Below are 27,681 nucleotides of genomic sequence, written 5' to 3'. Positions count from 1 at the left end.
TGTCTCCCGCTAACTAGTGTTTAATAATGTGATGTATGAGCTGAGTGTGGAAGTGGACAGCTGTGTGCAAGTGTGTTTGTGTCTGTCTGTATGTTGTGCGTCTCTGTGTACAGTATGTATCTCTATGTGTCCGTGCTCCCCTCTGCGTGTTTGCATGTATGTTTTCATAGCTGCTCAGCAGGCGGGTTTGGCTGCTACTACGTGTGTGCACTTGTGTGTGCGTGCGCTTATGTGTGTGTGTGAATGAGACAGATATAAAGAGAGACTATGGGGGCAGGCCAGAGAGCAGCTCCACTCAGAGGAAGAGTTTTGTTCAGCAGACGATTACACTTGTCGAGCAGATGCCACACCAGCTGCTGGTACGCTCACTGCCAAAGTCACCGAGCCAGGGTGGCACAGAGAGGGGCTGAGGGGCACAGGGAGAGTTTGTGTGTGTGTGTGTGTGTGTGTGTGTGTGTGTCTTTGTGTGAGGTGATGTTGGAGCGGGAGGTGGCTGGGCGCAGAATGAAGCAGCTGTCTGGTAATGGTAATTCAAAAGGACACTGTCCTTTAAGCATCTTATGTATTACACTGAGTCACATCCACAAAAATTTAAGTGATAAAAGAAAACCAACCAAAACATTTTTGGTCAAAATGTGTTGGTGGCGGCTTGCTCAGAGCAGCCTGAGTATTCCGCCTCTGTTTGTCTCCCTAGGTGGGAGTCGGCAAGTAGGATTTAACATGTAAAACTAGCCTTGGCAGTGGGTGAGCTCTGGTCAGAGCCAAGCTAATCATCAGAGCGCTTCTGACATTTAAAGGCAAAGTTACGAGGCTGGCAGACCCAAAAATTTCTCTTCAGCAGCGAAAAAAGATAATCTGCATGCAGTTTATGGGCTGCTGCTTTGACATTATAGCTGCTTTTATGGTACCTCTAAATGAAGGGCAACCAAACATTGGGTTTGTTCATAAACTGACAGTCCAAGCACCAAATCTGCCTGTGTGGCAGCTGCAGAGTGGGAGTGCAGTGGGCGGGCAGTGCTGAAGGACACCATCCACTGCCATGACTTTATCAACACAGTCCAGTTCTGTGCTTTATTCTGTACGTCTGAGTATTAAAACCGGTACGCACCTGTGGGCCCATGCCTCCCATGCCTCGAGGGGGGTTCATTCTCATTGGGCCCCCCATGTTTGGATGTCCTGTGGTGAAACAGCGAGAGTGCAGCTTGTTAGATCGGCAGCTCTGTTTAGATCAATAATAATCCCACAAATGAGGAGAAAACACTCTCATTCGAAAGCCAATATGAGATCACACTGCAGATTAAGTGCAGCCACTCTGAAATATCACCACATGGTTTGTCAATACCTTGAGGTCTGGTGGGGTCCAGGCTGTTTGGCAAGAGGGGCTGTGACCCGGGGATGCTCCCAGGAGGCTGATTTGGCATGCGGAGGGAGGGCCTTGGGCCACCTGGGTACCGTGGAGACATGAATGGCTGCAGGAAGGACACAAGAAGGACAATGAGGACGTTATTTCAGGATGATCATGAGGGGAATACTTGTCATGATTCTTGCCAGATGGGCTTTAAAAGCTCAAAAATAAGTTTGATCCTGACCTTGTTTTAATATGGAATCTCTAAAATCAACAATTTCAATAACAGCAACTTCAGTAAAGACAGTGATTATGAGGAATTAATTATGATGCTGTATTCCTCCAAACATTGCTAATCTCAAGTGAAGAAATACAATAAAATTAGGGTCAGCCGATCATAAAGATATACTGGCAAAATTTATTTAGAGGAATGTTTGCAAAATGAGTGCAGCAGAAGCGATTAAACAGACTTGAAGAACGATGACATGACATAAAACAATGTTTGAATCCTGAAAGACACAAACCACCACAGTGCACATGTCTCGGCGTGCCACTGTCATTATCGGCTCAGCGAACGTCAGATTCAACTTCACAATTGAGCTTAATAACCACACATCCATAAATCCTGCTGAACTGCTTGTTTGGTGCTTTAAGATGGAAGTGTTGTGTTATTTTGGGTTCATTTCTTACCTCTTCTATTAAAGATGCTGTTATTTGGAGGTTTTAACAAATTAAAGGCAGATCTCCACAGTATAATAATCTTATAATAAAAACATTGCAATCAGCCTAAATTTAACATCTCTTCCCTTAGTATATCTGTGAAAACCTGCTCTCCAGAGGCAGAGATGTTCCACTCATACTTGCACAGAGCGAAACAAGGCACAAAAGGCTTAAACTCTGGATTGAACCTGCCCAGTTTTGAGGCGTTATCTCCGTCAGCAGGGGGAGCTATTGTGCTGAAGAATAATGTACTGTCACAGTTTTGTTACATTTACCAAGAAGGAGGGGCCTGTCATTAAGTTTTGGAAAGTAAGACCTCAGGTGGTAAAATCCATTAGGATAAAGGTAAAAGAGGGCAGATAAGAGAGAGGGCGAAAACATGCAGGACATAAAGTTGGACTGGAAGAACAATACAGGAGAGCGTGAAAGGTGGAGCAGAAAAGTCGTACAGGGAGGAGGAAGTGTTCTTCAATGTCCTGTGCAGCTGCACACGCGCTGGACGTTTTCTCGCTGTGTCTGCATCGCGAGACAGCAGTGCAACCAAAACGCATCCCGGATAGTGTGATTCACAGCAGAAACTGAAGGCACCATCCACACAGATGTTTCAGCAGAGAGGGGACAAAAACTCGCTGGCCGAGACACACACACACACACACACACACACAGAGCCGGCGCACAGCTAGTGAATAATGTAAGGCACCCCAGACAGATGGTTTTCAGAATTACCTATGAGAGTACACTGCTGCAACTACAAATACCCACATCCAGCGAGCCATATTTCAGTGTCAGATGATAAGAATTAATTCCAAACTCAATCCAACTATTCCAGTATCAAGGGGAAACATGCTGATCTGAATGCAGATCGGGTAAGAGTTGTGTGTTTCGGTCACGGAGCATGAACAGCAGAATAATGTTCATATCATCATCTTCACACTGAGATAAGCGCAGACAACACAAATACAACAGGAGACCGGCTTTCAGTGGTAATTATGCACTGTGTGTTTAGTGTGTCAGTGTATGTGTGCACTTGGGGAAAGAGGAGTTACATAATCCCAGTTAGCCTTTGAGGGGAGGACTGTCTTACCACTCTTTTTTACCCTCCTTCCTCCTCTCCTACTCCTTCCCTTTCATGTCTACCTTTTCCTCCTCTCCTCTCCTCTCCTGCTGACCATGTTGTGGTGGGTTTGTGCATGAGGAGCTGCACCGTGTCAGGCTCTGCTGCAATATTAATGGTCTATTGATGGACTATGGGATGGTGAGTGCTGGGCTGAGGGAGAGAGAAGGCCCTCCAGATGCACCTCCGCTCCTTACAGCTGGGCCAACACAGCTAAATTATTCATCCAACCCACCATCGTGGATGCGGCCCGTCCTGTCTGTTAGCACAACAAGGGACCTGTGCGCTGTTTGTACACTGCTGCTGTGTGAGTGAGTGAGTGAGTGAGTGAGTGAGTGAGTAAATGAGCGAGTGAGAGCAGGCTTGGATTGGGAGCTACAGCTGAGAGAACAGCGTAAACGTTTCCGTCTTACCTGTCCGTGAGGTCCCATCATGGGATTACTGGGGTTGTGTGGGGGAGGCTGCGTGTGAGGGGAGGGCTGAGATCCTGGAGGACCCTGGTGAAGAAAATTTAAAAAGATGTCAATAAAGTGCTCCGATAATGTATTTGGTGATATTCAAACCTGCTTGGGGGAACGAAATATCACGTTCAACAACCTTGCATTAAATCCCTTTTCAGAGCGAGCACTGGAGTTACTGACTGAAAGGACAATGTGATCTCATTTTCCTCTAGTTGTATTTAGCCATGCAGATTAATATCTTCAAAACTGGGTTTTATTTGCCCAGATTTAAAGAAGAAGAGACTTTTTTCCTCTGATGCAATGGAACTAAATGGACTTTTGTTTGCGATGCTCACAACATTAAAAAACATTATACATCACAGCTTTCAAAGCTTCTGTAAAAAGCAACCCTGATTCCCAGAAAAGTTGGGCTGCTACATAAAACATCAATAAAACAGAAAGTGATCATTTGCTCATCCTTTCTGACATATACTCAACTGAAACCAGCACAGAGACAATATATTTAATGTTTCACCTCATCAGCTTCATTGATGTTTGTTTATCTCTGCTGTTTCTGAATTTGATGCAGCAACACATTTCAAACAAGTCGGGACAGGAGCAACAAAAGACTGGGAAAGTTGTGGAACGCTCCAAAAACACCTGTTTGGAACATCCCACAGGTAAACAGGTTGACTGGTAACAGGTGATAGTATCATGATTGGGTATGAAAGGAGCATCCTGGAAAGGCTCAGTCGCTCACAAGCAAGGATGGAGCGAGGTTCACCACTTTGTGAACACATGATTGTATAAAGGATGTTACTACATGGGCTCAGGAACACTTTGTGAAACTGTAACACAGTTAGTTCATAAAGGATTGCATTCTGTTTTGTTTTATTTATGTTTTACACAGCGTCCCAACTTTTTTAGAGGCGATATTGGTTGAAATGGTTCAACATGACAAGCATATAAAACATACTAAAACCATGAGACACACCACAACAACTTGATGGTATGATACCTGGCCAGCATGGCATGGTGGAGAGACAAAATAAAGAAGTGACAGCCGAGAGACACACAGGTAGATTTAGTCAAATGTTTGGTTCTTGAACCAAACATTCTTGAACCAAACACTTGACTTCTTTGCATCCGATGGCCAGAAACCTTACACCAATGAAATGATAATACAGCTCTGTGTGAGGTAAGAATGTAGGGAAGTAACTGTCGCTCATAAGAACCCGATAAGCTCATGTACAATGGTAAAACTCTGTTGCTTCCCCCTAGTGGCCAAGATTGCTTAGCGCAGCTTTAATTGCCATTACAATCAGAGAGTAATCATACCATTTCCAATTTAAGTATGTATAATTACAGCATAATTATCTATCTATATCTATTCTGCTTCATCAACAACGAATGCATGAAACAAGATTTGTCACTGACATTTGCAGCGAGCCACATTGATTTCCATGTACAGGACTTGTTAATTGGCAGGATGAGGTCAGATCAATTCACGAGATGGACTTTAATCAACATTCATTTACAATCACTGCCAAAGGATAATTCTGGATGTTTTCAAAAGTGCTGTTGTTTTTCTAAATTCTGCCATGATGATGTCTGATCCAGTTTGCGAGAGGTGCTGCTGTCCAACACTTCCCCAGAGCAAATCTAATTTTGGTGCTCTCCAGAGAAGTGCCAAATATTTGAACCCAATCAAACATCATTATGGCAAAACATAGAAAAATGGGTCCCAGGTTGAAAGTAACTGAAATTATTCTGTGTCTTTAAAATCCACTCTGGATTGATGACACCATCACTGGTATGTGAACTGCAGTTTCAGACTGCACTCTGAGAGTGAATGAACCGATTCTGGAGTTAATCTCTGAGCATTAACACTGTGTTAGGTGCATTAAAGTGAAAACAGTGTGAACTTTGACCTCGTTGTCTCTTCCTACAGTAACCTCATCTGACTCTAGCAGCAGCTGCTCCAGCAGAGAGCTGTTACTACCTGAACATCAATACGGAGAAAGAGGACCACCCACTGCCAGACCAGGCTTATCTACTAGTCTGCCAGAGCCTCCGTCAAGCACTCTGCTATCAGGTAACATTACAGGTGTGTGTGTGTGTGTGTGTGTGTGAGCTGTGCTCCTGAGCGGTGATGAGTGCGAATATGAGCTCACAGGTGAAGGCAGGATCTTCTTCTCTCAGGTGCTGAGTGTGTGCGCTGGCTTGAATATGCGTGTGCATGCACAGTGTGTGCACTGAAGGGGGCTACTTCAACAGGTGTGTATCCAGCATCACAGTGAATAGATAAAGGATTAGGGGATTACCCATGTGCAGTATAACCTGAGACACACACACACATACACACAAACACACGCTCTGATAGACATGTTTACATAATTTTGCATTTACTTTTTCATGCAGGAATAGATGCACGTACACGCAGTGAGCCTGGAATTGATTGCTCCTTTAGTGATTTAACATTTGTTTTTATTTATTATTATAAATAAAAGCATCCAAATTGCTCATTTGTGTCACGACAGAACAAAACCAAAAAACTAAAACAAAAAATTAAATGTGCAATGATATAAAGCTAAAAAAAAAAACCCTGCTAAAACGTGTCACATTTGAGAAGCCCCAAGCAGCAAATACTTAGCATTCTGGCGTTATAAATTACTTAAAGCCACTACCTGTGCAATTTTTATGTGATCTTAAAAATTGATGGCACAAGTTTTGTTCGGAGAAAACCGAGACAGTCCTGGAGAAAACTGCTGCATTCGTCACATTTCAGCTCAGTGTGACCACAGCATCTGTTTTGACATTAGAATGGGGCGCCACAGTCATAAATTTAGAAATTTTACACATTGGCTGGAGCAGCTGATCATTTTTCACAAATGCTGTCATTTTTTGTTGACCACCTTTGATTAATCAACTAACTGTTTCTTAACACGTAACTAGTCTAGACTTGTGCACCTCTTCACATTACTTTTTCCTACAGGAGGCAGCTGCATAGACACCTTCGTCTCTCCAGCCTCGCACAAATCTCTCCTTCCCTCCTTACCCCACTACGTCTCCCCCTCGCTTTCCCACACTGCCCACTGCGCCGCCCTCCCTGAGCGAGTGCTCTGCTGGCATCGCCGGGGCGGTGGAGTGCCGACAGAGCTGAGCACCAGGAACCTGTGGGCGCTGCCACACTGGGAAAATAAACACGCCTGACTGACAGCTTGAAACGAGTGCGTTCCCACAGGCGCAGACACAGTGCCGCTGCGCTGCCAGGTACATTGTATAAGAGCGCAGATTTTGGCAGGAGAGATGAGCTTGTACGTACACTTGAAAACAATACTGCTCATGAGCAGAAGCACTCATTCATGGACTCACAACCCTTCCTAAAAAGGCACAAGTGTTGAGCTCGGTAGCAGCAGCGGGGATCTCAAGATATGTGCTTCCAGTCCTTGTGAGATATGGAAGTTGACTTTTCTTGATGCATTGATTCTATTCATCACATTGTCAAGAGACCAGCTCACCTGAGAAGCAGCCTCGTCTTCAATAAAGACACTTATTAACCAGCTACACAGCATACAGCAGGTCAATAATCTATTCCAACAATCTGGAACTGTTTATTTAGTTGTACATACAGTGCACTCTGGATGTGCTGGCACAGTTATGACGTTTGTACCGGTGCCGCTGTGGTTGTTCTGCTACTCTGTGTGTGTATGTTTTGGGTGGTTAACACCAGCTGTACTGGCTCGATCTGTCTCTCAGCAGGTTCACACCGGGGCTAATGCAGCGCTAGCTCTGTCTGACCTCAGAGGTTATTGTTGTTGATGTGCCAGTGTGTGTGTGTGTATGTCTAACAAGACACCCCTGCGGGGTCTGGCTGCACTGATCCAGCTGCAGCAGCCTGCTTCTCCTCTATACACACACACACACACACACACACACACAATCAAGCCTTAGTCACTTAGAAGAACATTGCATTGGCTTAGATTAATTTCTTGGAGCCTTACCCTGACCATAGCCATAGCCGCTACACGCTTAACACCAGCCATTACCTTAACCATAACCTTTAACCAAAAACTCTAAGTCTTCACCCTAAAATTTATTAGCTCTTCTTGTGGGAACCAGCTTTTTGTCCCCAAATGGGAGTTGAGTCCCCACATTTTTGTCCTTGCAATGTAGGTAATACACAATCTCATGCACACACATGCCAGGGCACGCACACACACACACTCACACACACGGCTCCTCTCTTGTTCCTCTCTATAATGTGCCATAATGGAGCATAGCTCCTCTGGCTGGGCCTCCCTGGGCCTTCCTGCTATTACATCTGAATGGGCCAGCATATGGCCTTTATGGCCGTACTGTTCTCTCTACAGGTCCCTGCAGAGAGAGGCAGAGAGAGAGAACATTTCAACTGTCACAGAGGTGTACACAGGGCGAGTTTGAAAAGTAGCTCGGCTGGGGTGTGTGTGCGAGTGTGTTTGCGTGGTGTTGTTTGTGTATATGTGCAGGAGCGGGGAAGAAGGAGGGGGGCACAGGGAGCGTTAAATGAAGCAATTAATAAAATCATTTTCTACCCGGCTAAGGAGATAACAGCTTGGCACAGTACCACAAACCCATCAACACAACCCCCTCGCCTCCCCACCACTCATTTCAGCTTAAGGAAGACCCACACCGCTGCCCCTGATGGACCACTAACAGACAGAGAGAGAGAGGGAGAGAGAAAAAGAGATGGAAGAGTACCAGTCATCTGAGTTTTCTTCGCTTGTTTGCAGCTGCTAACACTAGAGGGCAGTGTGTAACTGCCGTCAAACTACTGGACACACACACACACACACACACACACGAACAGAGAGCGAGAACACAAAGCAGCCTGCATCACTGAACACAACAAACAAAGCCAGGAGGAACAGCACCACATACACACACACACACACACACACACACACACACACACACACACACACACACTGACTGCACACTCATTGTCATTCCCTGCTAACATTCCAGAGAGAGCGGCAGTGGCAGCAGTAGGTCTCCTGCTAGCTCATGGTATATAGCATGGCAACACGTCAGCACTGAGACGGGAGCACGCTATCAGGGGTGTTTTGTCCCAGAGGACGGCCGCGAAAACGCTGACAGCCGTTTAAACATGTTAGGATGGCACCGAGTGATTTATATATATCTGTGATCCCCCTCCTTAGCTGAGAGGAACGTTCAGAGCTTACAGCTGAAGTGTCACCGGCACACGGGGAAATGTGTGTGCGTTTGGAGGGAGTTCTCACATCTGTCTCTAAACAGATAAAACATACCGTATCGGAGAAGTGCTGCTGATAGGGATGGAGCGTGCGCTACGGGAGACAAAGGCTACATTGAAATCACTGTTTAACTGTGATGACACTAAATCTAATAGTAGCTACAGGCAGACAATGGACGGAGAGGATGTTTGCTGAGGACTTGCCACTCGTTTCCAAGTGTCTGTCATTCAAGGAGAATTGTTGGGTATCATTTTTGTCGCTGTCCTCTCAAGGATAAGCGGTGGCGATAAGAGTCACAGACTGATCCTCCCCTCAGTGGGTTTCAGCTCAGGCAGAAGTGAAAAGTTTTACCTGGACGCTTTCATCTGGGTCCTTTTGCGTGTGTATTTTTCGAATCTTCTGTTCACAGCGCTGTTACAGATACGATAGAAAAGGAGATTAAAATGCTTCGCCTGGCTTTTTCTGCGCAATCTGTTGCCCTCCTTTGTCCAGTGGTCAAAGGAGTCGAACACGCAGTTTGGGCGACATGTGCGCTTTTCTGTGTACAAGAAAAGCCACGTAACAACCTTGCGACCATCTTTTCTGTCCCTTAGGATCTACACCAGTCTGCATCCTCCACCGAAGGACTGACACTGACCCCCATCAAACACTGAGATCTGACATCTGACCCTTGCAGATAATAAACAAGAACTGAGCCACCATTCTTCAACCACCTCCGCAGGATTTTCAGACTCCCATTCACGATTTAAAGCACATCACCTTATTTATCTGCATCTTTGTAGTACAACTGACCAGAATGAACCCTGAGATAAGTCTTACCTTTGATAAATAAATTACTGAGAGCAGATGTCTCCCTAATTCACCATGTGCCTGCCATGTGTCAGCTTTGAACAGGTTCTTAAAATTTGTCTTTGATACCTGGGTTGCTTGTTCTTAAATGTGTAATCAAACCTAATCCTCTTGTTGTGCTTTTTGGTGTTGTCCCTGAAGAGCCGCAATTACCTGCAGTAAAACACACTGCCCTTGACTTCGGATACCTTTTTTGGTAAGAGGAGCCACTCCGGTTTAGTGGAAAGAGGCTGCCCCACCCTAACTGGTTTACAGACTTAATGGAGCGCATTAAGTTTTGGAGTACCTGACGTACCACGTGTAGATCAGAGAATAAGGTCAACAAAGAGGGATTTCTGGGGCATTATTTGACAGATGGACCATATAAATCTCTAAAGAGCACATTTTATCTAATTTGCTTTTCCCTGGATAGGAGCCTGACGCTCCTATTTATGCTGGTTTCTTCCAGATTTTGTCTCCTTTTCTCATTATTCAGTCCAGTTGTATTTACATCTGCTCTGTGCATGCACGCTTTGTAAAAGCTGTGTAGTGAATCTTAACACTTTCCTGACCTCTCCTGATACATTTCATTTCCATCTATGCAGCAGCAGATGGGAGGTGAACCCGTCAACTGTCCACTATTGTCGTCAGCTGTCATTTTTGTGATCGCACATCTCTGAAGTCCAATAAAAAAAATGGAAAAAAAGATTTTGAAAGACTTTCCTGACGTCTCAGTGTCCTCTCCTCTCCTCTGCTTTCTTTCCCTCCTCCTCCCTGTCATTAACTCTGCCTCTCCACGCAGCCTCTCCTTCCTCTTTCTCCTCCCCCCGTCATCTCCCACTTTGCTTGTCCTCCCCAGAGGGCCATGATGCAGCAGCAATGGACTTTTGCTGAGAGGAGAGGAGAATTATAGCATATAGTACACATATATATAGAGAGAAATCCTCACAGCATCTGTCTGTTATTTTTGCCACTGTTCCCCTTCCTCCTCCTTCCTTTAGCATGTCTCTCATGTCCAGCTCCTCCTGCAGCTACAGATTAAATGAGCATGGGAGCAGACGCCCTCTTCCTCCTCCTCCTCCCTCCACCTCCATTTTCCTCCTCTGTCCCTCCTTTGCCCCTCATCCCCCTCTCTGAGGACCACAGCCAGTAACAGTGTTGGGGTCACCTATGTTAATTACCCAGCTAGTGCAACTGGGAAGAATTTCTGCAACACACACACACACACACAGTTTACACACAACGGAGTCGGTGCGTAAGCATGTGTCGCCGAAACAGTGTGTGAGAGTGAGAAAATAATAGCTTCAAAGACAAGGGAAATGGAGAGAGTGAGGAAATGTCATGGAGAAGGATGCCAGGCGTGCGAAGGAGAGAGGAGAGCGAGAAGGTGGCAGGAGGAAGCTGAGACCCAGAGATGAAACTGACTAAAGCACAGACAAAATCTCAGTTTTAGTCGATACAATCCATTCACATTTGTGGTGTTTTGAATCTGATGCACTCCAACACCACAAACGTGGACTGACCTGGCGTCCAGAGCAACTGAGAGCAGTGAGACGAGAATCAGTGTAAAATCTCAACAATATGCAGGAGGGAAAGATTAAAAAAAAAAAAAAAAGTCTTCTTCCCCTTCACCTCAATGAATAAATGAGCTGCAGAAAACTCAGTAGCCTGCACTTTTAGTGCCGACCGCAACCATTAGTTCACCAGGGAGTGAATGCCAGCTACCTGAGCAGTGTGTGTGGTTTCAGCTTCAGCTGAAGTTGAAAGATGCCATATGGACATGCTACAGCACATTTAAATATGCTGCTGTTCTGGCAACACCGTCTGTTTGATTTAGGGAGAGCTGATGTAAAGTTCGGAGAGGTGCAGAGAACATTTTTTGTGCGTTAAGGCAGGATCTCTGTTCGTGCTTTTATTTTTTGTCGTCTCTACCTTTGCCTGCTTTGCTGCTCCGACTAGCTGAGCTAAGCAAAGAGGAGAGAAGACGGTGAACATTGCTCTCCCCTCTGCCCATCCTGCCTGTCTGTCTGTCTGTCTGTCTGGCTCTCCATCTGTCTGTCTGCCATGCACACAGGGTCTATTTATGGAACGCAATGTCACTCATGCAACACCATCAGATAGCTTTCTCCCTGGCCTGCTCACTGCTCATACATCATTAACATTCTCCATGACCCCAGCACACACACACGCACACACACACACACACACACACACACACACACACACACACACACACACACACACACGGCATGCTGCCAATCAACGCATGCAGGCAAATGGTTATACAGTTCCACGCTGTATGTATTTACACATCATGCATGCTATATGTCCAATAGGAGCAAATGTGTAAAACATGTTTATCATTAACAATATGAGGAGTGTTATAGAATACACATTTTTGTTATTCTTACAAGTGAAAAATGAAAACCAAATATGTAACCAGTTATTAGAGCTGCAAATATTTTAAATTAATCTGACTATTTTTTTTCACAGTTCAGTGAAAATAGTGAAAAATGTGCATCATAGTTTCTCAAAATCACTTGCTTTGTCTTACCAATGGTCAAAAACCCTGCGGTATTCACTTAACAGAGAGAAGCAGCCAAATGTTTGGCACTTTTGCTTAATAAATAAACTGGAGCTTAAATCAAGATAACTAATTAAAGTCAATAAAATTTCTGTTGATAAAGTGATGAAGCAGCAGATGATTTCATCACTGACTGTTACATTTCTAAATCAAGAGTCGGGACTGTTTGTCATCACACTTAAAGGATTGATTCGGGATATTTTGGGAAGTACGCTCACTTGCTTGCTTGCTTTGCTTGAGTCAGATGAGAAGATTGATCCCACTCTCGTGTCTGTGTGAAGCAAGAGCCAGCATCCAATTAGCTTAGCTTAGCATTAAGACTGGAAACTGAACAGAAAACAGCTAGCCTGGCTCTGTTCAAAGGAGACAAACTCTCTAATCCAAGCATCTAAACATCGCTAATTAACATGCTGTATCTTAACGGGTTAGCTTAGCTTCAGTGACAAAATGTGTAAAAAAAAAACAACTGTGGTGTGTGGTGTTTTCCCTCACCCAGTTTTGAATGGATTAAACAACAATATAACAGTTTAATTGGAGATGCTTGTAGGTGGATTTTGTCACCCTTGGACAGAGCTAGGCTAGCTGTTTCCCTCTGTTTCCAGTCTTTACGCTAAGCTAAGCTAAGCTAAGCTAAGCAACTGCTGGCAGTAGCTCCATACTTACTGCACAGACATGAGAATCTTCTCAACAAACTCTCGGCAAGAGAGCAAATAAGCATACTTTCCAAAATGAACTATTCCTTTAAAGGCTCTTATCCAGAGAAAGACAAGCATCACAGGTGTAGTCTTGCTCAAGGACAAGGCTGTTGAGGGGGCTAAACTGGTGACGTTTACAACCAGAAGACCTTCTGCCTGCCCTTCCCGTTCAGAAACACACAGTCAGATTAATTCCTTCACTCTCATAGACACGTAGCTGCTCCAGCTTGGACTTGTAATACTATCATGAGGCAAAATCTAATGTGTGCAGGTGATTTGTTTTAATGTGCAACAACTGTTCACTTGTCTTGATAGTAATATTCTTTTAGATTTACTGAAAGCAGTCCAAGCGAATACAATTTTTCAGCTTTCTTGACACCTCCTGCTAATTCAGTGAGCATCTTTGGGTGCGCAGATATTTTAAGTGTTGGTAGTTAAATGTGTATCAAAGTGTCAAAGAAGGCTTGCGTGTGTGCGTATGAGAGAGGAAGGAGAGAGCGATGGAAACAGAGAGTGTGTGTGTTTGCGTGTGTGTGTGTGTGTGTGTGTGTGTGACCTCGTCAGCCTCAGAGAACAGTGATGACAGGAGGAATTAGTGAAGCAACACAAACCAGAGAAAATAGCCTCCTCTCCTCCGCTCTCCTCAACGAAAAGAAAAAAGAAGCATCTACTAGCCGATCACTTGCTCACTAAAGCGGCGGTTCGTATTTGGGCAGACACAACGCGGCGCAAAAACTCTTTGGGAGTCAGTTAGTCGTGTCTGCGGCGTCACACAGAACGTCAGGAGTTAACAAGCCGAGGGTGGACATATGGGACGGAGGCAGAGAGACAGAGAAGGGAACACATCTGGACAGGGATTAGGACAGCTAAAGAGGCTAAAAAAGGAGGAGGAGACAGAAGGATAGGCTTAGCGATGGTGATGGGAGGGGCAGGGGAGCTGTCGGGGGCGTGTGATGGGTGACGGAGGGGGTGGGTGAGGGATGAAGTCAGCGAGAAAGTTCTTTTCCTTACTTGAAAGAAGCCCGGGGGCATGGGTCCTCCTGGCATGCCATCATTGGGCGGCATGTTGCCCATCACTGGACTGGGAGCAGCAGCCGCACTCTGAAACACAAGAAAACACAGCGTACGCTCAGCGTTAGTGCAGTCACAAACGGTTGCACGACGATCAGCAAGGTGTTAAAATAATCGTGTTGACTGAAAATAATGGAAAGCGAGATACAGCGCGCGGAAATTATTAGCTACAAAACTTCCAACCCTGATTACACTCACTGGATTTCTGGACACGAACGGAGCAATTACCGATAACTGATGAAGATATGATTCTTTGGCCGCGGTGATGAATTATTTGATGAAGGGCACAAAGCTATCTTGTCGAGATGCAGATAGTTTCGGAGGAACATTAAGGCTTCGGCGTGCTTCCAGTGAACTATAGTTTGTACGCAGCACCGTCTGACTGTAACAGACAACCAAATCAATTGTACCTTTTCAGATCTGGCTGGACTTGTGAAGCTGTGAGTTTCAGAGAGGAGCAGAGTGATGAACAGGAAGAGTCAAACAAATGCACAGCTCCTGTTTCCTTCTCCAAAACATAGGAGACAAACTATTTTATCTACTTTGTCCACGGCTTCAAACTGATCTGCTGACCTAAAGAAAAACGACGTGGAAATGTACAAACTGCACATTCACACAATGTCTGACTGAACAATAACATTCCTCAATGTCAAATCTCAACACTTCCTGCAACTGCTTCAAATTAAAAGCCGTCCATTGGTGCCTCCATATAGGGCGAGAGACAAGTATTTCCATTATCTGTTAAGTTTCTTTTACTGGGAAAATCGGCATTTAAGTATCTAAATCTCTCTACTCATAACGTCTGGTGAAAATCATTCCCAAGTTCAATGTGAAAATATTCCTTCAGCTCTACACGCTGCCTCTCTCGTGTCTGCCCTCTCTCTCGTTCCTCACTCTATATTTTCACATCTAACTCAGTGAATTAAGGGTTTATTCAGCCCAAACCAGAGTTGGTGGTGATCGCTGGAACAGTGGAAAGATGAACCAAGACAGCTTTGGCGAGTTTTATTTTGTTTCTGTCAAGTTTGAATGAAGTGTGTTTTATGATGATAAAATGACTGTTTCTGTGAATGGAGTCTGGCGGCTTTGGTGAGAGCGATAAAACAGCTGTTTCTGCCTAAACCGAAAGGATCTTACTCTTTAACAAAAAGGTTCATCTCTGTAGGAATCCTCACCATAATTTTGTCAGCGATTTATTCTGACAATCTGAGCCTGTCAGTGGCAAAAAAAAAAACGCTTTTAATGGAAAAACATGGACGGTGATTAAAAGTTGTTGTCCCCATTGGAACTTGGAAACAAAAACATGGGAAAATTGGGTCCATGAACACAGATAATATTTCACCAAAATTTCTACCATTTGTCCGGGACATTAAAAACCCGGGCCAGCAATGGAAACCCTGCCCAAACCTCTTTTTCAGCTTAATTTGCAGAAGAAAGACGTGTTTTTTAGTTACGGGAATAAGAATCGGATGAAACCTTTCTTGCCAGCTTTCAACAGTTTTTATGCCCAATATTAAAAACACATTTCATTGAGTATCGAGGTTCATTATCCAGGCCACCCCCATGCTTTTGTTAAATTCCAAGCATTATTTTGATCCCGCTCCATATTGATGAAAAACTTCAATTAGTATCACAGTCTTCATTTATACAGAGCTGCCTTTAATCCTGCAACCCCAGTTTGATTATGGCCCCCAAATAAGTTGCAGGCACTATTTCCTTCATCTTTGCTCTCAATCATAATGATTTTCAGCATCAGCAAGAATACAGATGTGACACTCGCTGCTCTGGTTTTCTACTGAGGCGGTGAGGCTGACAATCAGTGTTTGGTCATGACTGCTTTGTCTGAGCTCTGAGACAATTTCACATGGCCAGCGTGATGAGAGGAGGAAGCCAAAAAGTCAGAATGTGGAGCCAGTTTGTGAGTTACAGGATGGCCCAGTGCTGTAGAAGAGGGATTTTGAGGCTACAAACAGCCCCTCTTCCATGTGGACACACTGTCAATGACCACAGGTTGTAGATTTAATATTGCTTTTTTAATTTTATAAAATCTGTGAAACAAACAATTACAGATGCTCCACAAAATCTACAAGCACACACACACACACACACACAGAGTGCTCTCCTCTGACCCCTTCCCCCCACTGTAACTAGAGCTTCACTCACTTCCAGAGCAAACAATCCCTCCATCTCTCGGCTGACCCACACGGCCCAGACACTAACTAACAGGCCCCGGGGCCATGAGGCAGGACACACACACACACACACACACACACACACACACACACACACAGCACTGGTAAGAGGCTGTGAATCGACAGGACTTACAGAGTGTGGACGTGGACATATCCACAGGAGTCAGACCCGAGCAGAGAGCAGCGAGAGAGAGCGGACATTTAAACAGACGGAGCTGGCAAATAAGAGAGGTGGAGAACGGGAGAAGAAAAGACAGAGGGATCTCTTAAAGGGTGATGAGAGGTCGGACAGTGAAGAACAGTCTGCTGAAGATGCTTCTATAGTTCTCTGAGGTCTATCAGTATCAGCCTCAACAAGCACGAGGAGAAGGAAGTCAAGAGTATCCACCAACCACAACGTAAAGGAGCTAACTGATGCCCCCAGCATCTCAAAGTTACTCATGATAACTGATGTACACACTCTGCTGACAGCAGCACACAAGTCCATAATGGATCTGGGTAAAACTGAAGGTTGATGGTTCATGATAGATGGACATTAATATAAATGAGGTGTATGCATAGTTTTACTGTTCAAAACTTCTAGAGGGTCCTTGCAGCCTGGTGGTCTGGGACCTTTGTGGCATGTCTTCCGTCTCTGTGTTTCTTAGCTCAAGTGTATAAATCAGTCTAAAGGGATTGGATCCTGCTGTATCGTTGCTTTTCTCTGGTCTGTGTGTCCATGTGTGTAATGTGTGTGGATCCATTATCAGCTCTGATCACGATCATAATCACCGGATGATGATGATGTGTTTTTTAAGTCAAGAGGAAGTGTGACCAGAGCAAGTACTCTATGTATGTTCACACAGAGGATTTGTTGGTAACACAAACTATCTGTGAAATCAAGCCCTTGCAACACACAAATTAACCTTTAGTTCTGCAGATATTCCGTATCATAGCAACCGAAGCGTCTCAGCTGGAAAAAAACGTCGCGCTCCCAAACTTGAGCGCTCCCAGTCGGGTGCAGAAAAGCAGCTGGCCATTCCAGCAGGGAAAAAACATGCGGCTGCACCAGAAACTGCTCTAAACACACAGTAAGGCGCAGAATCAAGAGATTAGCTTTATGCCACGGTAGTTTTGTTAATAAGTTTAAAATCGGCCAAATATTGCCGTAGAAATAATAAAGATCGTCGGTCATCCCTTCAGTCGTCAATATGCAATCCAATCACCAATCGGCACACGCCTATCCTGCCGTGTGCGTGTGTCTTTTAAAAATGCTTTTTCCAGCTGCCTTGTGTTGGATGGAGCATCTTTACATGATCTCCTACAAAGACAACCGGGGATCAAAGACACATCTGACCTCAGCTGGGCCATGCAAAGTGTATAATTGTGAGCTGTTATCGAACAATGGGGGGGAAAGACTAAACGCTGTATATTACACACATGCACGCACACAAATGCAAACACACGCACACACGTTTAACCAGCTGTGGCGTATCGGAGAGCGTTATGTAGTAAGGAGAGGAAAAGCGAAAAGGAGGATGGAAGTGAAAACGAGAGGAGGAAGAGGTAGCTGGATGAACGGCGGGGCATCTCACGGAGAGGAGGAAGAGTGAATGGAAGTGGTGCTGGCATGTAAGTATGTGTGGCGAGCGTGTGCGTGCGTGTGTGTGTTTGTGTGTGTGTGTGTGTGTGTGTGTGTGTGTGGCTGCCTGCCTCAACCAGCCAACGAGGCTCCACAGTACTCAGGTGAAGCAGCAGCAAAAGGCCCCTTCTCCTAGTTGCCATGACAACCCCGACCTCAGCTCCTGCTCTCCAGTGCCCATTAAAACCCTCAGGCCGTCAATCATCAGCATGGCCAGGGAGCAGGAAGAGAGAGAGCGAGAGAGAGAGAAAGAGAGAGAGAGAGAAAAGAAAGAGAGAGAAGAAACAGAGATGGAGTTTAAAGCAGCCTGTGGCTTTTGATAGCTGCCCTGTTTGCCACTATCTCCCTCTTTTTCTTTCTCTGCACACAAACAAACCTGATACACAGCACCTGAACAGTGTTAACTCCTCACACACATCACTCTCCTCTGCCTCACTCTCTCTCTCTCCCCACCTCCGTAAAACCATTCGAGCCGCATTTCACGACATTATCTTCATTCCTTTCAGATACATTTTCATCCACGCTATCTTCGCTCGGCTCCCAGTTTTAACTAATGATCCCGCTTGTTTGCTATATGCCACATCTTCAGTCTTAATCCTGCATCCATCCATACCTCCTCCTCCTCCATATTGGAAAAAGAGCGTCTAGATCAATTAAGTATTCAATATTTTTGAAATCTAAAGCTCTCTGTTCATTTATTCTCTCTTTCAGGGTGTTTAATGTTGTGTGTGGCTATTTGAGCTTCTATTTAAAAGAACAATTTGGGTTTTTTTTTTTAGGGAAACATACATTTTTCCCTACTTTTCCAAGGAAGGGCAAACACATGGGTGCCTTTTTTTCATGTCTCTGCTCACAATTTGAAGGCGTGTTGAAAGGTGAATGCTCCTGAATACCTAGAAGATCAGGGAGCAAGCTGCTTACAGGTTTTTTTTTCATTTTGAGAAAAACACTTAATCGTTTTTTGCTGAGACTTAGATGAAAAGGTCAATGCCACTCTCGTGTCTGTATGGTAAATATGAAGGCAGAGCAAGCAGCTGGTTAGCTTAACTTAGCATAAAGACAGGGGGGAAACAGCTAACCTGGCTCTTTTCAAAGGTGTTGAAAGGCAAACAGCCATATTAGTCACATTATTCATTTCATTCACATGAAAGCTGCAGTGTGTAGTTCATATATGGAACTATTTCAATAAAGGCTGGAAATTACTACTGTACCTGAACTACACACTGCAGCTTTCATGAGTTTCATGCATCTATGAATGAGAATTGTCTCTCTGAGTAAATGAGAAAGAATAGTCCTTCTGTATCATCAGGCATGTATTTGAGCATTTCCTCTAACAGAAGGGGGCTGCTCCCCTTTTGCCCCTGGTTGTGATCCTCTTTAGCTCCACAGTGGAGGCTGGCTGGCTAGCTGGCCGACTGGATGGCCCACAGACAGTGAGTGAGCGGCTCTATCTGCCCGGTGATCAGACCTCAGCTTCCAGGGGGTAATGGATCTGCTGTTATCTGGGTCCAGACAAGCAGGCCAACACACTGCTACCTGCTGCCCACAACAACACTGATACCGACCTGTTAGTGCTTGTGCGAGTGCGTCTGCAAGTGTACGTGTGTGTGTGTGTGCAGGCCTGTGTTTCTTTCACATCACAAGGACTCAGCCTGACCTGCCTGGACTGACCGTACAGTCTTCAGCGACCCCCCTCTCCACGCACACACTCTCTACATCCCAAACGCACACAGACATACTGCAACGTGTTCACAAACACATAAAAATGTTAAAAGTCCATAGTGGCGCCCTAAGGCTGTGAACACAAAGTTTTCCACATGCACACACACAGGCCAGTCCAACTCTTCTATGAGCTTACATTATTCACTCAAGGGCTCCCTGCGTCTCTCTCTCTCATTCCTCTGTTTACATCTGCTACAGTCTCTCTTTTTCTCTCTCTCAGTCTGTGCCGCAGCCACACAGAAAAAGCACAAATCATAAATACTGCTGAAAAAGCAGATGGGTTGAAGGTGTTAATGTATAGAACTTGTCCTTGGTGGAAGAGGGCTGCAAACAAAGGGCAAGGCTCACTTCATATACTTCAGTTAAAACTGAGGTGTGTGCAGGCATAAACAGGGGTGTGTGTGCATGAATGTGTACTCTGTTGAGTGTGTATACGTGCAGGTTCTGCAGCTGGCGGACTGATTTGCAAACAAACTGTTGGTTTCATCTGGCTTCGTGCACCCCTGTAACTAAACCCTCCTCTCCTCGCCACTCCTAACTGTCATCGCCATCACCCTCTCCTCTCAGCTCCCCCATTCGTCCTTCTGTCACAGCCCTCCTTCTCCTCCTCTCCGCTCAGCTTCAAGTGCACCAACAACTCTGTCAGTGAAGTCAACTCTATAAAGATTAGCAGAGAGGCAGGAGTGTGTAAGCAGGGCTGCCGGCCGACAGACGGGTCTAATCGATGGAAGATGGAGAGCTGTTGGGCTGCTCTGCCCGGAACCCGACTCCCAAATGGAAATGCCCTCGATGGCAGGAGCTGCTCCCTGCACAGGCGTGCATACACACACACACACACACACACACACACACACACACACACACACACACACAGGTATGCAGTCAGACATGCTCAATCACTCACTCACACACACAGTGACTATGCATGGGAGCATACTGTATATATTACACACACATGCACAAACACACACACACATGCCGTTGCCTTCCCATAGCTCCGGCAGCTGTTATGTCAATCAGGTGAATTAATTACCGGTAAACAAATCTGCTTGGGATCCCCCCACAGAACACATGCAAACACAAACAAACACACACATTCACACATCCCTCCTCCCTGTATCCCCAGCCCATCTTCCCAGTGTCAGGGCCCCAGGAGCCTGGAGCTGCCTCCCAGCGACCCAGGCACCGCTCGGAGGTGGAAGCCCAGAGGGAAGGCGCTGTGGCTGGGGGACGCCGCAGCGGCTCTCCCCCTGCTGCCCCGGAGCACCTGCCTTTACTCCCGCTGCTGCCTCTCGGGCTAACCAATCAGCCTATGACAATTTACACATACCACCTGACAGGGAAGACAACACACACACACACACATTTGTGCACTCGTGGTGTATATGCACACAAACACCTGAAAAATACTTCTCTGAGAAGAATCAAGAAGAAGCAGAAACAGGTCTGCTTGTCAATTCCTGCCTCCTGTTTACATGATACTGATGTGGTGACTCTCTGTGGGCTGGATGGCAGCTGACAGAGGGAGGGGAGTGGTCCATACCACATGACAGACAAATAAATAAAGAAAAACAAGCAAACACACAGAGAAATACAATGATTAAAAGTCTGAATTCACTTTTAATGTGCACATTAGAACAAGAGAGAGTTCACACTTAAGGGATGATTCCAGTTAATTACAACTTGCATCGAATTTTCATAGTTTCTGTGGTGGTTCCTGCTGGCATTCATCATGACATTGAAACAGCAGAGTTCAATCCTGGAAATCTGACAAAGCATGAGCAGTCAGATGATCACACAGGACGTAAACAAACCTCCAGGTGAACCAACATTATTTGGAAGAAAAGGCAAAGGCGAACAGTAACATTAATCCCCAAACTGCCTCTTACACAGACCGACTCCCTCGTTCAACTTTGACCTCCTGTACTTGCTGTAGATCTCATCTGTCTGACCTGGTGGCTTGTTTACAGCCTCTCTAACTACCAAACCATGCCCTTGCCCATTTCATGCACCCACTGGACTTTGTGGTAACAGTATTTCTGTTTTTTTCCAGATGTCAGCGACAACAACCAGAAGCCACAGCTAAAACTTGCAAAATAAGATGATGTAATTCTGTTGTAATAAACCCAACCCCCAAAAAACATATTGATATGCCTCCTTGATAGATCACAACATTAGTTCAAAAGCTGAAACAATAAGTCTACAACTATTTTGATTCATTCATTTAGCATTCTCTGATTCCAGCTTCTCAAAAGTGAGGATTTACTGCTTTTCCTGTTTTCCATCACTGTAAATGGAATATCTTTGATTTTAAACTGTAGCCTCTGATGGACACCCTACTACATTTTCACACAGTTTACAGACAAACCACTTAATCGCCTATTTGAAAAAAAATATTGATTAATCTACAATGATTATAATCTTCAGTTGCAGCACAAGTACACTGACAGGACTGATGAAAGGAGGACCCTACTTGGAGCATTAGTGCTAAACCCTAAGCTAACTGAAAAGTGTCAAATACATGTATAAACTGAGTGTGTAAAACACATTCAGTACTGATGTTATTTAGTAGCTGGACTCCTGACACACACACACACACACACACACACACACACACAGAGGCATTAACACACACACAGAAACCTTTATTGGCGGTGTCAGTAGATAATGACCAAAGGTTGGCGATGGCCTGCTGCTCGCCCTGGTGACCCTTTCTAACACAGGTCCCCCCTGCTGGCACTGCTCTTTAATTACACACAGACACACACACAAACACAAACACAAGTGCACATACACACGCTGATATGCAGCCCCCACCCCCTCTGCCCGTGGCCTTTCACTCCCTCATTAGGCAGTTGGTGTTGGGTGGAAAGCCACCAGAGAACCAGAGGACAGGGTGTCATGATGGCGCTCTGTCATGTGGAGGCAGACTTCCACATAGCACTTAAAGCTAAATGCCTAATTGAAGATTATTAATGCCGCTAATTAGGGAATAACAGAATGCTAGGAGCTTGGAGACAAAAGCTAATGTGAAGAATACCGGAGAAGAATGACAGGTGTGTGAGCGTTTGTCTGAAAGAGAGCGGGGGACACGGGCGAGAAAGATGATTTTATCATGCGTTATCTCCCTCCTGTCATCTGAAATAACTGGCCGGTGTCACGCTACTGTGGCTCTTATTCACCAAGTCCGGACGTGGACTCTGTATCCAGCAGGGCTTCAGCCAGCGCTCAACTCTGCAGGTCAGAGAGGGCTGCAGATCAGGACGGAGCAGGTGGATCATCCCCTGAAAGGCCACTTCACAGGTGATGGTACACTAAAACAGTCTAGACACTGTTTAAAAGCTGTGGTGTGAGTTGCATTTCCTTTTTTTTTCTCAGCTGGGTCAAATGCAGTAAGTGGCAGGTTCTTGTGTCAGTGCCTCAGAACCAAACAACAAGACAGTCGTTCATCAGCCGCCCTTCTACACCCATCACAGAGAGAGATCCATTATAAAACAAGCACAGAGAAGCTCTGATCAGCCTCCGTGGACCACAATGCAATGCAGCCAAGAGACATGTCGCAATTTGCCAACCAGACGAGATGCTCACTATTTCCAGCTTCAAAACCTCAACCTCCATCACCGCTTTCATTGTCACTTTTTACTTTCCACCTACACAAAAAAAAAAAAAAACAGCAGAAAATCAACAGGTTCGCAGCTGCTGTCTGAGGTTTGCAGAGTATATTTTAGAATCTAATTCCAGGAAACGTTGAGGGGAAGCTTGTGCCACAAAAAAATATGTAAATTGTAAACAATTCATCACCAAAAAACACTCCAGGAATGCACTGAACATCTCAGGCTGATGATGAATAACAGCATTAGAGGATCCAACAGTGGAATTTTCCTTCAACATATACTGTACAGTCTATGTGCACACACACACACACACACACACACACACACACACACTCAAGTATACGGACTCACTTTCAGACAAGCACACATAGGTGGGTCTGTATATGGACTACACACAGTGACATTTAGCGAGCATCACCAAGTGACATTTACATATCTGCAAATATTTTTTTCTGCAGGTTCAGACGTCTGCGCTCCTGTTCTTACATCCTACATTTTATACTAATTCCATTCTTTATGTTTCAGTGAATGTCAGTCTCCTACATATTCTGCATTTACAGCTTTATGGAGGAAAACTCCTTAAAGATTACCTAAGAATGAAATACTGAGAAAGGGAAAGGAGCAGATTTTAACAATAAAAAGACAAAATGCCAATTAGCGAGCACAGAGGCGGACGATTAACCGCAAAATGATTGTTCTCAATGATCTTAACAACACCTTAGGAAAAAAATAACAATAATTATAATAATAATGGCAGCAGTCTACAAACAAACATTGGACAAAAACGCTGGAAGTCATCAGTGTTGGTTTGCAGGGATCACCGACACCAGCACCAACAAAAACTAGCATATGGAGGAGTGGCGACACAATGTAAAGACACTGCATGGTGCATGCTAAGAAGCTGCTATCACTAAAATGAACACTCATATTAATGTGTCTGTGAGCATAAAATGTATCATGCTGGGGGCATCCTGGTGGCCCTACGTGACACCTCCTCACATGCATCTCCTCATTCATTTCAATGAGGCCACTAATCCATCCTGCCAATCAGTTGAACCTGGCTCAACTTCTGGCAGACTGCATCGCTCCGTCATTAGGCACAATGCTGCGTTCACTGTTTTAAAGTCCTGCTAAGATGCTGACCATGTAATCACAACGTCCCCTGTTCATGTATGTTGGACTGTATGCATGTTTGCAGCAAAGGAAGGACCCCTCATAGATGTTTAATGAACGCAAGAAGCTTACCGGACTTGTTGGCTAGCAGAAGAAGAGGAAGGGATCAGCAAAACCAAAACTTCACGATTCTGACTGAAACAGTTTTATGAAACTCATTTTTAAAGACGACAGACTCTACAGAAAATCCGAAAGACACATGTACCTTTACGGACTGAACGATCCTGTCTATTAATTTTGCTGCAGTTTATCTAACCTACAGACTCACTTTCACACTTGCCACTGTAGGAATCTGTTGCAGCTAAATCTTTGCCAAGATTTAATAATATAACATAACACTTTATCAGCCAGACCTCCTACGGGACTATTAAAAATGAAAAGAGTCTCTGGCAACCTTGTTAGCAATATCTACCACCTCCTTATTCTTTGGCATTCTTTCATATTCTCCCGCTCACTTCTCTCTCTCTCTCACGCGCTCTCTTTCTCAAGTTATGCTCGCACAACTGGATTTTATTTCTGCAGAGCTGAGAAGGTGCAAGATGAAAAGGAGAGGGAAGTGGTGGTGCCGTATAGTGCGAACACAGAAAATGGAAAGAGAGAGAGCAGCCGGGGAGTTACAGTCGGGCTGTACACATTCCGCGGCGCCTAAAGCAACACGGTGGACCTGAAAAGCTGAAGTCAGACGTCTTTAGCTCGAAACAGTTAAAGAATTACCATACATTACCCTGCATAATGTGGTAATAGCGAAAATGAGCTCAGTAAACAGTGTGCATGGCAGACAGAATAAGAGAAATATTAGGGAAAAAAGTCAAAGCCTGTGACTGAATTTCTTCTGCTCTACTGTAACAATAGAAACACGCCAGCACACGTGACACTCAGGCCAAATTCTCACCCGTCCGCTCTCTCAGTCTGGTGTCCGACACTTATGTTTAGCAACCAGCAGACCAGACATTTAAAACCATCTCACGCCAGTCTGATCCACTCACCCCATTTCTATTTTAGAGTATTCGTGTGTGTGTGTGTGTGTGTGTCGGACCAGGCAGGAAGAGGCATTCCCATAGGAGCAGTCCTCCTGAGCGCCAGACATCGGGGGGTTGGGTGTGTGAGACACACACACACAAACACACATGCATTCATACAGACATGCAACCAATTCCCACTTCTTATCCCGGAGACTCGGCTTGAAAACTCACAAACGGCGAGATCCGATTCAAACCTTTTGACAAAGAGATTCACAGGATGCTTTTACACTCGCCTCATTGGCCGTCATCTCCTCCGTCACACTGGCGCACACGTTCTAAGAAGTACCGAGACATAAAGACCAAACACACTTCAGGAGGAACGAGCTGTCTGCTAACCCAACAAACTTTAACAAGAAAGTTCAGAGGCTGTGACACATTTGTTCAAGCTCTCGTCCACCTTTTATTAAAAATTCATTTTGAGCCAAAATAATCACTGCTTCACACAAGTGCACACCAAATATTTTCATTCACTTAATCATCAAACAAACAACCCAGCCGATCGGGGTGAGCATCTCTAGATTTACAGGCTTGTAGCAACAGACAAACACACCATGACAAACATCATCTGTCCTCTCCAAACAGTGTTCAGATTTCCACCAAGTCGGATGCCAAGTTTAGCCTCATGGGCTGTCCTGGTCCTGGTCCTAAGGTTAGTCAGGTTCGAGTTTTTAAACCCAGTGGCCTTGAGGACCCAGGGGCCAAACACCACCTAACCCTGTCTCCTGCCAGACAGGAGGAGGAAGAGGAGGAGGAGGAGGAGGAGGAGGAGGAGGAGGAGGAGGAGGTGAGGCCAGACAGCAAACCGCATTCCCAAGACAATGGACGGTCTGTGGGACTCTGAGAGCCCTGGGGCACGTTGAGGAAGGAGGGAAACAGAGAGGGAGAGAGGCAAAAAGAAAGAAGAAGAAGAAGAGTTAGAGGAGAAAAAGAAATACAAAACAAAGAGAGAGAGAGAGAGAGTGGCCAAATAAGGAGGAGGTGTAAGAGAAAGGGAGTGCTGGCTCTGCTGTAAGGAACCGATGGGGGGGGGCTGCTTTCAGCAACACAGACAGAGCAAGACAAAAAGAGCCTTACTATTACTGCTGCTACTTTAGTTTAGCTATGTCAGAACTCGTGTTTTATCTTACGTCACGTCATACGCACCATAACTATGAGCAGTCATGTGGGACCACCCGCCTCCTGGTCCAAGGTTTCCCCCAGGACACTGTTTAAGAGAGGTGTTAAACCACCTGGAGCATCTTGTCTCTTAATCAAATTTCTTAGCGGATCAACATTTGGCGTTTGAAGCAGCACCCCTGCTCGTTTTCACCCGGCTGTTCTTGTTTTGTTCATGGAAGCGTGTTAGTCTCGTGTCACTGTGTGTAGGCTGTCTATGTTTCAGGTGAGGACCCCTGCTTTCACTCTAAAACACTGCGGGAATCCCTGTAGCTGCAATTACAAGTAGGAGGCATGATTTCTTGACAGCTATGATATCTCCCACTTGGCGAAAATAACTGCTGAAGTCAAAGTCCAAAAAACTAGTGCCAAACTAGCGGCACAGTAATTGGAAATAAAATCCAATACTAATACTAACACAGCTGAGTCAGCTAATTAGAACTGAGCTACCTGGTTTAACTTGAAACCAATGCAAATACTGTATGTAATGTACTGTATGTATAATGGCAACTTTTTCCTTTAATCTGGTGTGATTATGGTGCTGGAAAATGGGTAACCACCTTGGGATAATGTTTATAGTCATGTTTCCAACTAACTGTCAAGTGAATTTGAAGTGAACTTTGGAAATGTCGCAAAAAAAAGAAAATAAAAATTACATGTGAATTAGGCACGTTTCCATCAGCTGGTTTGGAGTGAATAGACTCTACTACACAAAGCACAGTCTCATCAGAAGTTGGCAGTACAGGCTACGTTACCCATAGCCGTAATAAACAGAGAAGAAGAAGTAGAGATCAGAAACAAAACCAATTTTTTGCCAACTGCCAGTAAACCTCCTGGAAGAAGGAGAAGAAGAAAAAAAAACAACAATCACCCTGAACTTCTACAAGAGAACAATATGGAAACAGCTTCTTCTTCTTCGCCTTCTTCTTCTTGTCTCAGAAACAGCTGATCAGTCATGTGAGTTAAATGTTGCTACTTCTTCAGAAAAGGTGTTTCCATCTCCCATTAAGCACATCAACTCTTTCAAAAAAGGCAAAAGCATCCCGAAGCGAGCGCAAAAAATGTTTTTGTAAAATTGAGAAGATTTTACAGAATTTTGCTGTTTCTATCTATTCAAAATTTGCATTAAA

The 27,681-nt window shown here is 44.9% G+C and overlaps 1 protein-coding gene across 2 annotated transcripts in view; it reads right to left on the bottom strand.

Moving 5' to 3' along the window:
* Positions 1-27,681, bottom strand: part of ssbp4 (single stranded DNA binding protein 4) — an 88,360-nt gene that overhangs the window by 8,537 nt on the left and 52,142 nt on the right. For both annotated transcript variants that reach the window (XM_041934604.1, XM_041934603.1), the window contains exons 5-8: positions 13,993-14,082; positions 3,593-3,676; positions 1,343-1,469; positions 1,109-1,176 (exon numbers count right to left, since the gene is read on the bottom strand). In XM_041934604.1, coding sequence (XP_041790538.1) covers positions 1,109-1,176; positions 1,343-1,469; positions 3,593-3,676; positions 13,993-14,082 — 369 coding nt within the window. The remainder of the gene's footprint in view (positions 1-1,108; positions 1,177-1,342; positions 1,470-3,592; positions 3,677-13,992; positions 14,083-27,681) is intronic.

This window comes from Chelmon rostratus, chromosome 4 (assembly GCF_017976325.1).
Source record: "Chelmon rostratus isolate fCheRos1 chromosome 4, fCheRos1.pri, whole genome shotgun sequence".
Taxonomy (NCBI): Eukaryota; Metazoa; Chordata; class Actinopteri; order Chaetodontiformes; family Chaetodontidae; genus Chelmon; species Chelmon rostratus.
This window is presented reverse-complemented; position numbering and strand designations above follow the sequence as displayed.